Here is a 15,767-nt window from a genome sequence, read left to right on the forward strand (position 1 = left end):
AGGCACACAGCATGTGCTATAAACAGAGAAAAGACATCTTTTGCACATTAGAATACTTGAGTCAACGTAATAACCAAAATAACTTGGTTGCAAAAGTAAATTTACACAAGCCATCTGCTAAAAATGATAACTTTCCATATCACCCATTCACACTCGAATGGTTCAGCAATGAACACTTTTTTTTATTAAGTCATAAGATGTTTGCTGAATAAAACATTTCAAATTAACGAAGAAATTGCACTCTCTTACATAGTACTTCCACAAATTCCACCAAAGGCCTCATGAACAAAACAGAACTTTTTGGTAAATTTTAGTTTACAAGAACATTACCAGATTTTGACTGAAAATTAAACTTGGTGAGCTTTTGGAACAAAAGGTTTGAGAACAAAACCAAATGAGGTCATCGTGTTTCTGTATAAAGGCACTGGTTCTTTTGGGAGAACACTTGAGGGGGGGAAGAAATAATACTGAAGGTCCCAAAAACTGATCAACATTTGCAAAGATTGGAAGAAAAAGAAAACCGATTCCCAGCATATGCAGCTTTTCTGTGGTTGCATTTCCTATTTGGAATACTGGAGGAAATTCCAACCCATTGTTTACAAAAATGGTACATGCATAAGAAAATATAATTGCAGGAATTTACTTTGAGGAAGGATGGAAATAATTGTACTTGCATGTTTGTTTGCTTGGGGAAAAGGATATTAGTGATTGAGCAAGTTTCAGATTATAAAGAAAACTGACACTGAACAATTTGCTGTTGTGAGAGTTGAAATGAGGCACAACAGTTTAAAAATGTCAGAAATAAGGGGCATTCAACAGGGGAGGATGGGAAATGTTTTACTCAAATCCTAGGCATTTTGTCGACTGGTTTCGAGGAAAATATTACAGCATAGACAATGATAAAATAGTAACATCTATTAATCAGCAGACTGTGGGTTACAAATAACTGTATTTTGTCCATTGGTTTAACTTTAGCTTTTGCCAACATACAATTGGGACTGGCGCTATGGTAAATGTTTGCCATTATTTCGTAGAGCACCAGCCGATAAGAGGTTCTCTTTTCATTGGCTAGTCATGGTACATAAAATTGCCAGAAAACCCCCCCCAAGTAAAATATTTTTTAAAAAGTGCATACTTGTTTTCCAAATTCTCTTCCCTTTCCTGAAGGCATTGGTTTATGCCACTGCAAAACTTTGCCAACCTGGGATGTCCTTTCTCCCCAAAGAGCAATCCTTCATGAAACCCCATGCATGCTAGCACCTGTTAAAGACCAATTCCGACTGCAGACTAGATTGAGGAAGATGGATTTTTTTTCTGCTCCCAAATCTGGTATGGAGGCTAATTCTTAATGATTCAACATGAGATCTGATAATGAAAGACTCCTGGCAAAAAGTAAGAGATTTATTCATAGAAATCAGGGCAGCCTTAATAAAAACAGGTGGCTTATGATGGGTAAACAAAATCTAAAATAAGTTTAAATACTCATTGCCCCCATCATGGTTCTTGATGAATTCGTAACTTGGTGCTCAATTTCATTGTTCAGCCAATAAATAAACTTGTTTAAAAGACCACTCAGCACTAAAGTTGAAAGTACAATTGGGGAAAAACTGAAGTTAACGGCCAATTATTATTACTGTATTAAAAGGAAACAAACAATTGTGATGCTGAAAACCTCAAACAAAAACAGAAAATGCTGGAGAAACTAAGCAGGTCTGACGATATCTGTGGAGAGAAAGCAGACGGAACTTTCTAAGTGCAGAACTGATTGTAGCGAGGAAAGAGGGCATACCAGCAGGGCACAAGTGAGACTGACAGACGAAAGATGGATAAAGGTGAGCCTGGGAAAAAGGAATGCTGCTGATGGGGACCATTAGCAGACAAAAATGAGTTGGCTGTGATGACAGTAGCCCATGTGATGACAATAGCCCATGTAATGATAGGGTCTGGTGATTGAGAGAGTACTCAGGCCCTCAAATTATTCACCAACTATTGGGCACACTACAGTCTTCAGAATCCAAGTAGAAAATGAGATACTGTTCTTCAAATTGCACCGAGCACAGCATCAGAAACTTAGGGTCGTTTTTGTGACCAGAGATTAGGTGTTTTGCTTTGTTTCTCCACTTTGTAGAACACCAACATTCTGTCTGCAAAAACTATCCTGAGTTTCCTGTTGCCTGCCACTTCAACACAGCACATTCTCTGACCAACACTTCTGTCTTGGGCTTGCTGCAGTGCTCCAGCAGCGCTCAGTGCAAGTTGGAAGAACAGCATCTCATCTTCCACTTGGGGACCCAGTGATCTTCAGGATTCAATTTTAAGTTCAATAATTTGAGGGCCTGAGCATCTTCTCCCCCACACCAGGCCTCATCAGCACATGGGCTGCTTTCATTACAGTCAAGCCATTTTCACCCACTCGGTCTCATATTAGCAATGGTTCTTTCTCCCAGGCTCACCCTTATCCATTCTTTTGTCTGCACAACCGCGGTTCTTGCTTTCTGGGCTCCATTTCCACCTATTTATTTCTCCCCCACACCATCTTCAGCATATACCAACATTTTCCTAGTTACAATCAGTTCTGAAGGGAGGTCACTGCACTCGAAACATTAACTCCATTCTTTCTCTTGACAGATGCTGCCAGACCTCCAGCAATTTGTTTTTATTATTACTTTACTATTGTTAGCTTCAGGAGAATGGCAGGGAGGTCCGGAAGGGACCATGTTATCAGAAGGTCAAGAAACACTAGGGGATCGATGGTATAATTTCTCTTTCTTTATAAAGCTTTTGCCGAAATTTCAGCTGTGGCTTAGTTCTTTGGAGAAAACATGGCAGGTAATCATGAACAGAAACTTTTGGAAAGGAAGGAGGAGGATGTGGAAAATATCCAACCTTAATTCAATTTGAATGCAACAAAAAGATAATAGTTGGCTTGATACCAAAAGCTGACAAAGTTTAAAAAGTACAAAATGTGATTCATCACCCTCTCAGTATTCTGAATTACACCAAGTATGCTTTGTGAGGATATAATGTTACTGGGAAAAGTAAGTGAATACATTTAATGGACACTCCATTATACCTGGGCATATTCAGAAACATATGGACATAATCCACTGCTCCATAAAAGAGACAGATTTTTAGCTCTCCATTTACATTACTGCTGAGGACTTGATACTTTACAGCATCTCAAACTAACATGTCATATGACAACACTTTTGCAGGGAAAGGAAGGAAAGACATCTTACAGCCTTGCTTCACAGTGGCAAAGTATGTACCATAAATCGAACAACTTCACTGCATGGAAATGGAAATTCACAGGATTTCTTTAGCTGTTGAGGTTAAAGCACCTCAGGCAGTGGAACACAAAAAAAAATCATTTCGCATGACCTCTGACTACACCCATCAAAATATCTGAAACCATAAACCTTGCAGTGGAAACAGTCACCTGGCTTCACTGCTCAGAAAAAGACACCAGTAGCCAAATACTAGGAAAACGTGGGGCCTGCAGATGCTGGAGGTGAAAGGCTTATGCCCAAAACCTCAATTCTCCTGCTTTTCTGATGGTGCCTGACCTGCTGCGCTTTTCCAGCGTCACACAGTAGCCAAATACTGTCTGTCCTTTTAAGACTGCATCATAATTCACAACTTAAACCCAAAATAAAGAGGAGACTTTATCAGAAAACAGAAAAGTTGCAGAATAGCTGAATTTCCATTTATCGTAGCATTAGGGCTTCTACTTAATTCATCACCACTTCCACCGCATGTGAATTTCTTTCTTTGTATATAAATAGCAATCAGGAAAAGTTTAGAGTGTCAATTCATTTTGCAGATCCAGACCCCGAGCAGGCTGTCAGGACTACTGATGCACATGGCTCTCCGATATCCAGCCAAGTTATAGAAGCAACATGAGTTACCAATAGTACAAATGACAGACTGGTCAACTCATGGCTCAATCAGCATTGGTGCAACTGTGTCCAAATAAGACTGCTCCCATTTTCTTTCGAAAAAAAATGTCAGATCAACAAATTGAAAAATGTTGAATTTAAATAAGTGCATTGGTTTTATCTTATACCTTGCAAACCGCTAAGAGAAAGCCAATTAGCATCTGAACCTTGAATTGTAGAATCCTTACAATGCATATGAGGCCATTTGGCCCATTGAATTGACACCAAACCACTAGAGACTATCCCATTCTAGACCATCCCTGTAACCCCACAATTCTTGTGGCCAATCCATCTAATCTACACATCTTTGGAAATCAGACACTTGGACGAAATCCATGCAGACACAGGGAGAACTTGCAAACTCTACATAGACAGCAACCTGAGGCTGGAATCAAATCCAGGTCCCTGGCACTGTGAGGCAGCATTGCTAACCACTGAACCACCATGCCATCCCAGTCACGAGAACAAGTCTTAATATTTCTTGGTGAGCATTAGCCCTCCCGTCTAGATCCAAGTACAATATTCTTAAAATCTTCATGGAAACAAGAGAAGCTTTGGTTTTATTCCATTGAAACACATGGTCATAGGTTCAATGTTTAGGAGAACCTATGGTCATAGGTTCAATGTTTAGGAGAGCCAACTAACTACGTTAAATTTCTGCAGAGAGCTTTACAGAAAACTTCCCATAAAGTCAAAGGACACAAATTTGTACTGTGGCTCTAGAAGGTACAACTACATCTGTACCCTATAAAGCAATGTCAAATGATTACTAATAACGGTCCCAATCAGCAGTCAATACCCACATTCACAATGAGCACAGTGTCTGCCAGGATCCAGAAACTCTTCACTAGAAGAGGAAAAGTCAAAGCAATCTTTGCTTCTTTACAAATGCATTCCAAGGACCCTGTTAGTTAATTTTCTAAATTTGTTCAAGCAGCAATTGTTCTAGCAGACTACCCAACCTAATTGACTGCCATCCTTCACTCCCAGTGAGATACCACTAGTTGTCCATTTGGTATCTTGCAAAGATGACACAGAAGTCTAGTGCCTTGGTTGGGTGAAAAGGCTGGCATAAACACACCTGACACATCACATCACTTGCATGCGCCACACCCCTTGTTATTCTATTCAATAGAATAACATCTTGTCATCATTGGTGATCCCTTGCAGATCAGGATGACTCTCTTCCACTCTCAGGGTGAGGCTGCAGATGGCTGTACCGATCAAAGCAGCCACTTCAAGCTTTATTACACTTGGGGCAAAACATTGCCATGGGAACAGGGTGGGTGGGATGTTGGTGTGGCAGCACGTTCCTTTCACTTGGTTTCTGCTTTTTTCCCCCAACGGCAAGTCTCGAGGTGCTCCACGCCTTCCCACATGCTGCTCCTCCATTTTGGACGGTCTTGGGCCAGTGATTCCCAGGTGTCTATGGGAATGTCACACTTCACATGTGAGACCTTGAGGGTATCTTCTATGCAGCTGGGGCTCACCTGCTTTTTCGGGGCTGGGAGTAGAGAACCTGCTTGGGGAGTCTCATGTCGATCATGTTGACAATGTATCCATCCCATCGCAGCCAATCTAGGGAGGTGGGGGGGCCGTGTCAGTGCCTTGGTGCTTTGTACCAAAGGGGGAACCATTCACCCCTTCATACATTATCACATCATGCTCAGCACAAAAGCTTGTTACAAATGGAGTGGGTGCACTGAGCTTTAACTGTAACTTTCTCCACTGTGCTAAAATGCAAATATTCCACTTCAGAGATTAGCCTGAAGAAAGGCCTCTTGTTCAGATTTTAACATGGATTAATTTCATTCCCTGAAAGCACATTGTTTTGGCAAGAACTTTTTTGCTGCACAAATTAATCTTTGTAAGTATTCATCACTCCCGAGAGGTGTGGCATCACTGAACTTTAGGAATTTTGAACTTCTTCACAATACACAGGGATGTTTTTTTGTTGTCTTGTATCACCTCGCTGACTTTGAGAAGAATGTCTACAGAGAAGACTATGCACAATATCAACTTGGGTAGAAGGCCTTTAGAGTAATAGAATTTGGTCATGTGGCAAAATTCCACCTCCTCCCTCAGAGAGCTTTGGACAAAAATGATCATAAACTCTGTTTGTGCAGTGTATAATTTATACTCTAAAGTCTGCAATCTTCTGCACAACTTTAGGGCAAATTGTTCCCAAAGATCTCAAAGTGAAAAGGCCAGGGTGATGCTGTGTGTGTGTGGTACGATTTAATGAATTGTGACTATGGCGAGACTTGTGCACATTGGTTGGTTCTGGATCGTTGGCATCTGTAAGGGATAGAAGCCAAGGTGAGCTTCTATATTGGCACTGCAGTGTGATTCTGTCAACACACAAAAACATTGATCCATTGCATGCCATGTTCTCCTAGCTAGTACCACTTTGCTGAGGTACATGTTTAAGATGCATAGTGATAATCTTATGTCCTCTGTTGATTTTAGGATTGAGTGGTCACTGTCTTTTCAGGACACAGGATATTAATGGTTGGAAAAGCTTCTGATCACCATAGGTCATTGACATTTTATGTGAGATTAACAATATGGAAAGCTTGGCCAGCTTCTGAAATTTGTCTTTTGCTTGATCCACTCTGAACTATACTGATATGTTTGCATTTGTTTTGTTTTAATTTATTCACCCCTGGGAGATGGGCATCATTGACTGGGACAGCCGACCCCTAGTTACCTTGGAGGTGGTGGTGAGCTGCCTTCTTGAACTGACATGAACCTTAATTTTCTCAAAGCCAATAGCCATTCAACAAAGGTGCAGAAGTAGGCTATTAGGAACATCTTTTTTCAAGCCCAAAAGATCCACTCTAAATGCATTAACTGATGCGAGGCAATTACTAACTTAACCAGCCTGTCAGACAGCTCCTCTTCAGAAAACAAAATCACATTCATTTGCTTTATTGTGGCATCTTCCAACCAACTGTTCACTCTCTTCATGATATAAGTTGGAATATGTCCATCCTCAAGTTTTTTTTAAACTTTGGAGGTGGTCTTTGAGTTTAGCAGATGTTTTTGGAATCTTTGCAATTATCCACAGAAAGACTATATGGGGTACTTCTGTGAAGCACTGACCCCTGCCATCGCGATTGGCAAGCAAAGTTTTTCCACTTCATTTCTCAGGATTAGTTATTGCTTGATCTGTACAATAGAACTTCATACATGGTTTGAACAGCTATAATTCAATGATTGTGTCACTAAACGCACACGCCACAATGCGCAGGTTTCTGTTATCTATGATTCCGCCTTAAATATTTTGCCTTGTCCACCCCTGACTGTGTCTGTAATTAAAAACTGCCACTACAATGGCATTATTCCCTTCAAGACTACTACTCGATTGGCCTCAGTCCTTTTAAAACTCCTGCTTTCCTAACAAATTTCTTACAGGAACTAAAACAGAACTTGCTGGCAAAATCCCACACGTCTGGCAGTATCTTTGGGTCAAAAAGCAGAGTTAACATTTTGAGTGGAAAGTGGAGTCGCAGGTAGTTAGGATAGTGAAGGAGGCATTTGGTAAGCTTTCCTTTATCGGTCAGATTATTGAGTACAGGAGTTGGGAGGTCATATTGCGGCTGTACAGGACATTGGTTAGACCACTGTTGGAATATTGCATGCAATTCTGCTCTCCTTCCTATCGGAAAGAAGTTGTGAAACTTGAAAGGGTTCAGAAAAGATTTACAAGGATGTTGCCAGGGTTGGAGGATTTGAGCTATAGGGAGAGGCTGAACAGGCTGGGGCTGTTTTCCCTGGAGAATTGCAACATTTAAAAGACATTTGGATGGGTAAATGATTGGAAGGGTTTGGAGGGATATGGGCCGAGTGCTGGCAGGTGGGACTAGATTGGGTTGGGATATCTGGTCGGCATGGACGAGTTGGACCGAAAGGTCTGTTTCCAATAACATATCTATTCTGGGCCTACTCCTCTTATATGGAGATGCTGCACATCTCTATGACTCTGAGTCAGAAGACTCTTCATCAGAAGTTAATCAACTTTACAGGCATGTAATAGCAGGTTTCTACCTGTCGGTGGTGCAAATATTTAATAGGTTGCAATGACGACATCTCTAGCATTTATTGTTTTGCCCGATTTGGTGAACACAATGTCAGAACAGACTGATGTCTGGATATTATTAAGTGCTCTTAGGCTGTAATTTTTTCTATAGGAGGTCTGCAGCTTTGTTTTAGGATCATTTAACTGTGCCTTTTTAAGAAATAAAGGTCAGCAGCCTATAGTGTTTGCTTTCAATAAGAGGAATAGGCACGGTGCTTCAGTAGTCAATAAAGTGTGGCACTGGAAAAAGCACGGCACGTCAGGCAGCATCTGAGGAGCAGGAGAGTCGACGCTTTGGGTAGGTCCCATCATCACGACTAGAGAGGGGGAAGGCGGCTGAGAAATAAAGGGGGAGGGGGAACTTGGGGAAAAGAGGTGGGTTAGCGATAGATGGATGCAGGTAGGAGATGGTAGTGATAGGTCAGTGGGAAGGGTGGAGTGGACAGGTGGGAAAGACGACAGACACGTAGGTCAAGTCTAGAGGGAGGGTTGGATTTGGGACAGGATCAGGGGAGGGGAGATTTAGAAACTGGTGATTTCAATGTTGAGGCTGTGTGGTTGTAGGCTCCTGAGGCTGAAGATGAGGTGTTCCTCCTCCAGTTTGTGGGTGGCCTGGTTTAGGTGGAGGAGTAGGCCCAGAATAGATATGTTATTGGGGGAGGTGGTGGGGGCATTGAAATGGATGGTCACAAGATGGGGTTGGTTGGTGCGTATGGACCAGAGATGTTCCCCGAACCATTCCGCGAGTTTACACTCAGTCTCTCTGATGTAGAGGAGACCACATCAAGAGCAGCAATGTAGTAAATGAGGTTTGAGGATATGCAAGTGAACCTCTGCCAGTTTTGGAATGATCCTTTGGGGCCTTGGACAAAGGTGAGGCCAGGGGTGTGCGTGCACAGGTTTGGCACCTGTTGTGGTGGCAGGGGAAGGTGTCAGGTCTGGAGAGGGGGTTGGTGAAGAGTATGGACCTAATGAGGGAGTCACAAAGCGAACGGTCCCTACAGAACACAGATTGTGGTGGAGAGGGAAATATTTGTTTGATGACAGGGTCTGACTATAGGTGGTGAAAATGGAGGAGGATGATGGGCTGGTTTAGAGATTAGTGGGGTGGAATGCAAAGACGAGGGGATTCTATCCTTATTGTGGTTGGGGGATGGGGTTTGAGGACGGAGGTGCGAGAAATGGAGGGAATGTTGATCACAGGGGAGGGGAGATTACAGTCCTTGAAGTATCATTTCGTAGCATTTAGTTTTAATTGTATATGTAATTTCAGCAATTTTGAATAAGACACTAGATCAAAAATGCTCTTCAACCTGTTTTTCCAATATCTACCACTAAGGTATTGGCCTTTCTTTTAGACAGCAATTGCCTGCACCATGAGTTTGACTCCAGCAAGATGTTTTATCTGATGCAGCAATGATAATATTTTCTCCTTATAACATTGTAAACTGGATTGGAGAGATTGAATATTGAAGAATCTAACAACTGTTTATTATAGCTAATTATTATATAAAACATTTCGTTATCAATCATCTATGTGTCTGAAATGGTATTAAGTTAAGAGCAGTTGGCTTTCAAGTGATACTAAGATGAAGTACGAGATCTTTACACTTTAAACAGTGATGATTTCCTAAGCATGTATCTTCCAGGATTAGGGATGGTGGGACCTAATACAATAGCTATCTTCGATATCTTCTAACTCTTCAAAACCACTCATACAAAATGCCTTTGACAACTGTGCAAAGGTCCACAGGCAAGGAAGTCCCATTCTTTTGGCAGAAGTGCTGTTAGGGTATTAAAAAAACTTTAGGATTATTAGAGGAGATAAGGGGAGCCCACATAAAACTGTAAATTGTCTTTATATTAAGAAACAATAAAATATTTCAAATAATGTACAGGAGAATTAGTTAATTTTTCTCTGAGGCAGGATGTCCTCGCGTCCACCATCTGATACCGACCTATGCATTGCATTTATATAATTCGGTATTGTAAGCTAGAAGGAAGATGGCATTTTAAATTCATCACTGATTAAAGCTCCAAATGTATCTCAAGCTGATCAGAGATTCTCAGCTCGTTCACTGTGAGCCCTCTTCTAAGAGATTCACTTCGCATGGCTACTCCAAAAGTACATCTTGGATATTCAGCTTTTTATTTCAGCTTTATTTTCCAAACTGGTCTTAAACACCAGGTTATAGTCCAACAGGTTTATTTGGAAGCACTAGCTTTTGAAGCGCTGCTCCTTCATCAGGTGGTTTTTGTGTGATTTTTAACTTTGCCCATCCTCGTCCAACACCGGCTCCTCCAAATTTTAAGACATGGACAACAGCTTTTGATAGAAAACAAAATTCAAGTTTTGTCTCTTGAATTGAAGAACTGTGTAGGAGTGTATTATTACATTTGTTTGTTCTCTGGGCCTTGGGTTTAATTCGGATTGTTTGATAGTCTCCAATCTCTTCTGGTACGTAGGCCACAGTGAAATACGCTCCACCTCGGTAAGGGTCTGGTGATCTTACTCAGAAGGGTTATAGGTTAGAAGTGTGGTAATGGGAAGTACACACACATGGATTTGAAAGTAGGTGTAGTGACGCTATGTTTCAACAAAGTACGTGTATACAGACTTGAATTTGATTACGGTCAAGATTAGAGTGGCACTGGAAAAGCACAGCAGGTCAGGCAGCATCCGAGGAGCAGAAATTCGATTCCTGATGAAGGGCTTTTGCTTGAAACATCGATTTTCCTGCTCCTCGGATGCTGCCTGACCTGCTGTGCTTTCCCAGTGCCACTCTAATCTGGACTCTAATCTCCAACATCTGCAGTCTTCACTTTCCCCTACTTGAATTCGATTTTGCTCATCCTGGGAATCGTTTAAAGAATACAAAGCTCTTCAAGAAATAGGATGAACCAAATCGATATTTTATTATTCCTGTGATATAAGCCTATTACAAAAAGGGTAACCCAAGTGCAATAATGATAGTATCACTGTCACAACACACAAGCTGAACAGTTCTAATACAAAGACTACTAATGCAGACCAGAGGATGAAATAATGCACCCGCGAACAATATTTTCATACAAAAACTTTATAGGGAAATAGGTCTGCAATGAGCCAGATGATCCCTTTAGTTTTCTCATTTCCTGTTTCAAAAAGGTGACAAAGTACCCCTTTGTTTCAGGCATGGTCCTGGAGCAGACATGAGCCATCTAAACCTGTGAATCACTAATTTCATATCATATGACCAATACATCCATTCTCTCACAACACAGTGCCACATGGTCAAACATTAAAAAAAAAGCATGGAATAACAAAATAACACTAACTAGCTGTGGGCTCCACTGTGAGTTAGCAAAGTGCTAATTCTGTACCAGAGTAAAATAGTGCTGGCTCAAGTAGAACAGCAGTTATCATCATCGTGCTCCACAGTGCAATAAGCCTATTCAACCACAACCATTAGTCTGAATTTACTCGTGCTGATGAATTTAGAGCTGCTGGTATAAATCTAACATGTAGAGAAGCAAAAGGAAATAACTGCATCCACATCCTTCGGGATTAGGGGCTCACATGAGGGGTGAAAGAAGAGATGCCGCATGTACACAAGAACAGTCTAGTCTTGTAAAATGACTGCAAACAGTAATTGAAAGTATTCTCCCCATATTGTTCCAAAGGCCACTATAAAGATCAATACCTTCTACAAACTATGAAGTCACCTTGCTTTGGTGGGTTGAAGGCCACTGACGGTGGTCATGTTTGATTCTGTTATATTGTTGTTAGGTTTTAATACATTACAACGCAAATGCTTTCATCTGTAACAGCATTACACCACTCCAAAGACCATGACACCACATCAATTCCTAAATTCTTGCAATCATAATCTTAGAGACAGAGAAGAGGATCTGCCTTGGAAGATTCAGATGACATGTCATCTGAACCCCTGGGAAGTACTTCCAATTAGTCAGGTCACTATAACGGACTACCTTCAGTCATTATCTCACTGACCCTGCTGACACAGACTGCCAATCTCACTTGCACTTGTCAAACACACCGCAAGTCCTTCAAATGCTTGGGATTTAATAATTTGATCATCATAAACATAGTGTCGGCATTGGTGAAACTGAGATAGCTGGTATCAATTACAGGCCTGTACTTCATATCCATGAAGAAAATGGAGAGGACAGCATTAGTTTGGACTCATTTTCTAAAGTAGCTTCCAGGCTAGAAATGGATTCAGCTGTATATTTGGATTTGCATTGGCTGCTGTTAATTAGCAGCCCCATTAAGATGTGACACTCTACCAAATTACGTAAACCACTTCATGTCCTGAATGAATCAATGGGAATGAAGTGTGGAAGAGAATGAGTGGAATATCTTTTACACACTGATGTGACTGGTATCTTTGATGGGGCTACTGACACTTTATTTTCACAGTGGCAACGTAGAAAAGAAGTTGAAGCCTGAATAAACCATCTGGCAGAAGGGAGGTAGCGTTTAATGTATTACAGAATGCAAGCACAATTAGGATTTGACATCACAAGTGAGATATAGTCGAGAGTGTGGTGCTGGAAAAGCACAGCAAGTCAGGCAGCATCAGAGGAGCAGGAGAATCAACGTTTCAGGCATAAGGCCTCCTACTGCCCCCTTGACCATGACCTCACTTCCCATCACCAAGCCATCAAAAATGCTGCCTGACCTGCTGTGCTTTTCCAGCACTACACACTCAACTCTGATCTCCAGCATCTGCAGTCCTCACCTTCTCCCCATTACAAGTGAGATAGCTTACCTGTGCTTGATTACCACACAGCATGTCCCATGTGCCGTACTGATCTTTTGACTGACGGTACAATCGGACAGCATCTGTGAAGGCTGGAGTCTCTACTTTGCAATCCTCAGGCAATCCTGTAATACAACAAAATGCTTACATATGAAATATTACATTGAACAACTCTCATGTTTCACACAATTTTAAATGGTTTATATTGCTGCATGATTGATACATGGCTGACCAATTGATTGAGTCATGGGGAAGAGGGGGGTGAAGAGCAGAGGTTTACAAAAAGAGGCTGTCAGTCATGTATTGCTCACCTTTTATTGCGCTTTCCAAACCTATTCCCACTGGTTTGCCCTCCCTTCACATTCTCCACATCTTTCTCAGCTTCAAGTGTTTATTTCATTTTCCCTTAAACAATGGAATGCCTATGCCTCACTCAGTAATAATTAGCATTGCATATGCCAACAATTGTCAATTAGATTGTGCATAACCTTTACTCTCACTGACAACTTCCAGTGAAATACTTGCATTGACTCAAAGAAAAAGGCCTTTTCCATAAAATCCACAGTATTGCTGCACTTCTACACGCAAGGATATATACTGACAGCGTTTAGCTAATCCTGTTCATCAGCATCTTTCCGCCATCAAGTGTCTGATCCTAGTTTAGAATCATAGAATACCTACCACAGGCCCTTCATCCTCCCAAAACATTGCAAACATAATTTTAATGTGAACCAAAAACAAACCTGATTATCATTCTATTAAATATCTTTCTGAAGAATGTTTTGGTCTTCCTTGTCGTCTTTCATTTCCAACAGCAGGTTGTGTGCTGAGATTTTTGTTTGCCTGGAGTTAGGGAGTTCAGAGGAAAAGGATATTTGGTCAAGAGTGGAGGTTTTCTTTTCAGGCATTGCTGGCCAATCCAGCATTTGCTGTCCTGAGTTGCTTTTGAGATGGTGCTGATGAGCTGCCTTCTTAAACTGTTCATGGCTGCATGTAGACCTACAATGTCCTTCGGAGGGAAATCCAGGAATTTGATGCAACAAGAGTGAAGGACAACTATACACTTATGGCTCAGGATGGTGAGTGGCTTGGAAGGGAACTTGCAGGTGGTGCTGCTACCCTAGACCTACTAGATGAAAGTGGTCATGGGTTTAGAAGGTAATACCTAAGCATCTTTAGTGAATTTCTGTTGGACATCTTGTAGGTAGCAGCAGCAGTGTATATTGAGTAGTGGTGGGGGTGGTGGTGGGGGTGGTGGAGAGAGTGGATGCAGTGTCAATCAAGTGACTGCTTTATCCTGATGGTGTCACACTGCTCAAGTGTTGCTGGGGCAGCACCCATCCAGGCAAGGAGGAAGTATTCCATCACAATCCTGACTTGGGCCTTTAAACGGACAAGCTTTGGGGAGTTAGAAGGCGAGTTATTCGCAGGATTCATAGCCTCTGACCTACTCTTGTTCATATGGCGAGTCCAATTGAGTTTCTGAGTCAACCCCCAAGCTTGTTGATAGAGGGGGATTCAGTGATTGCAACACATCGAATCTCAAGGGCAGTGGTTGGATGGTCTCTTATTGGAGATGGTGATAGCCAGGCATTTGTGTGTTGTGAATATCACTTGCCAGTTTTCAGCCCAAGCCTGGATATTTTCCAGATCTTGTTGCATTCAAACATTGACTACTTCAGTATCCCAGGAGTTACGAAAGTGCAATGTTCAGCACCAATCAGCAATCATCCCCACTTTTGACCTTATGATGGAGGAAAGGGCATTGATGAAGCAACTGAAGATAGTTCGGCCGTGTGGCCTCAGCGTAACCCAAACTGGACTTTAGTGAGCAGGTTATTGCTGAGCACAGGCTGCTTGGCTGCACTTTTGATGACACCTTCCATTATTTTACTAATGATTGAGGAGTAGTCCTCTGAGGTGGTAATCGACTGGGTTGGATTGGTCTTGTTTGTGGAGACGTCATACCCGGGCAATTTTCCACATTGCCACTATAACTGTACTGGAAGTGGTTAGGCCAACTTCTTTTTTGAGCAGTCAATGGACATAAAAGTTTGTTCCTTCTGACGGTTGCAGGATCTCAAGCTATCCTAACCTCGGTTGCAATGACGTAGGTTTACAGCATAGCAGTTCAATTAATTCCAAACAACCATCCTAGAGAAGTTCCGAAAGGAAACACAAGGTAAAACGGCGTAATAGATGCTGATCTTCAGGAGGTTTGGCTTAGAACACATTGTTGGTGCAGAGTAGAATGAAGCTTCAGGTCAATTGCAAAAAAGGTCAGCAATGTTGTAAAATAGTTAACTTTTTCAACAGTGTTCTTCACCCCCGTTAAATGACACCCCCACACAGCCTTATTCTCCCAAAGAAAACAAAATCACAAGGTTTCTCAAAGTCATGGGATCAGCATAAACCATATTAAACACAGTATTTATAACTGCAGAGGGAATTATAAAAGGATGCACCAATGACAGCAAAGGGGATTAGATTGGAATAAGGATTTACTGTATTCACTATGCTGACATCAAACATCTCAAGTTTTTGGACTCTCAAAAAACTTTACACAGAGGATTTTCACAGAAGCATAACAACTGGTACATATAAAAGAAACAGTTAGCATTTACAATTTTGTGACCAAACCCAATTAATTAAAAAGAAGAAATTAATGATGTTCAGCTTTGAAACATTTTGCCTGAAAGCAACTGTACTCATGATCTTATGCTTAAGGCATAAGATGGCAAACAAGAACTTCAGTACTCTAAATTACCAAGCCTTTAGAGAGCCTTCTGTTTATTGTGCACTGTGTCACACTTTGTCAATAATACCCTTTTTTTAAAAAAAAGAAAACAGCTTATCCTCCAAGGCACAAAAAAATGCAGAGATCAGCTAGTGGGGTTGAACACATTTTACACAATCCTCCGAACTCTCACTGTTCAACTGCTATGTATAACCCATCAAGCAATGTCCATTCAATGCAGACCA

At 41.4% G+C, this 15,767-nt stretch overlaps 1 protein-coding gene across 1 annotated transcript in view; it reads right to left on the bottom strand.

Annotated features, from left to right (window-relative positions):
- niban2a (niban apoptosis regulator 2a) overlaps nt 1–15,767 on the bottom strand; it is a 193,445-nt gene that overhangs the window by 34,620 nt on the left and 143,058 nt on the right. The window contains exon 6 of the mRNA XM_043720003.1: nt 12,795–12,910. Coding sequence (XP_043575938.1) covers nt 12,795–12,910 — 116 coding nt within the window. The remainder of the gene's footprint in view (nt 1–12,794; nt 12,911–15,767) is intronic.

Source organism: Chiloscyllium plagiosum, chromosome 30 (genome assembly GCF_004010195.1).
Source record: "Chiloscyllium plagiosum isolate BGI_BamShark_2017 chromosome 30, ASM401019v2, whole genome shotgun sequence".
Classification (NCBI taxonomy): domain Eukaryota; kingdom Metazoa; phylum Chordata; class Chondrichthyes; order Orectolobiformes; family Hemiscylliidae; genus Chiloscyllium; species Chiloscyllium plagiosum.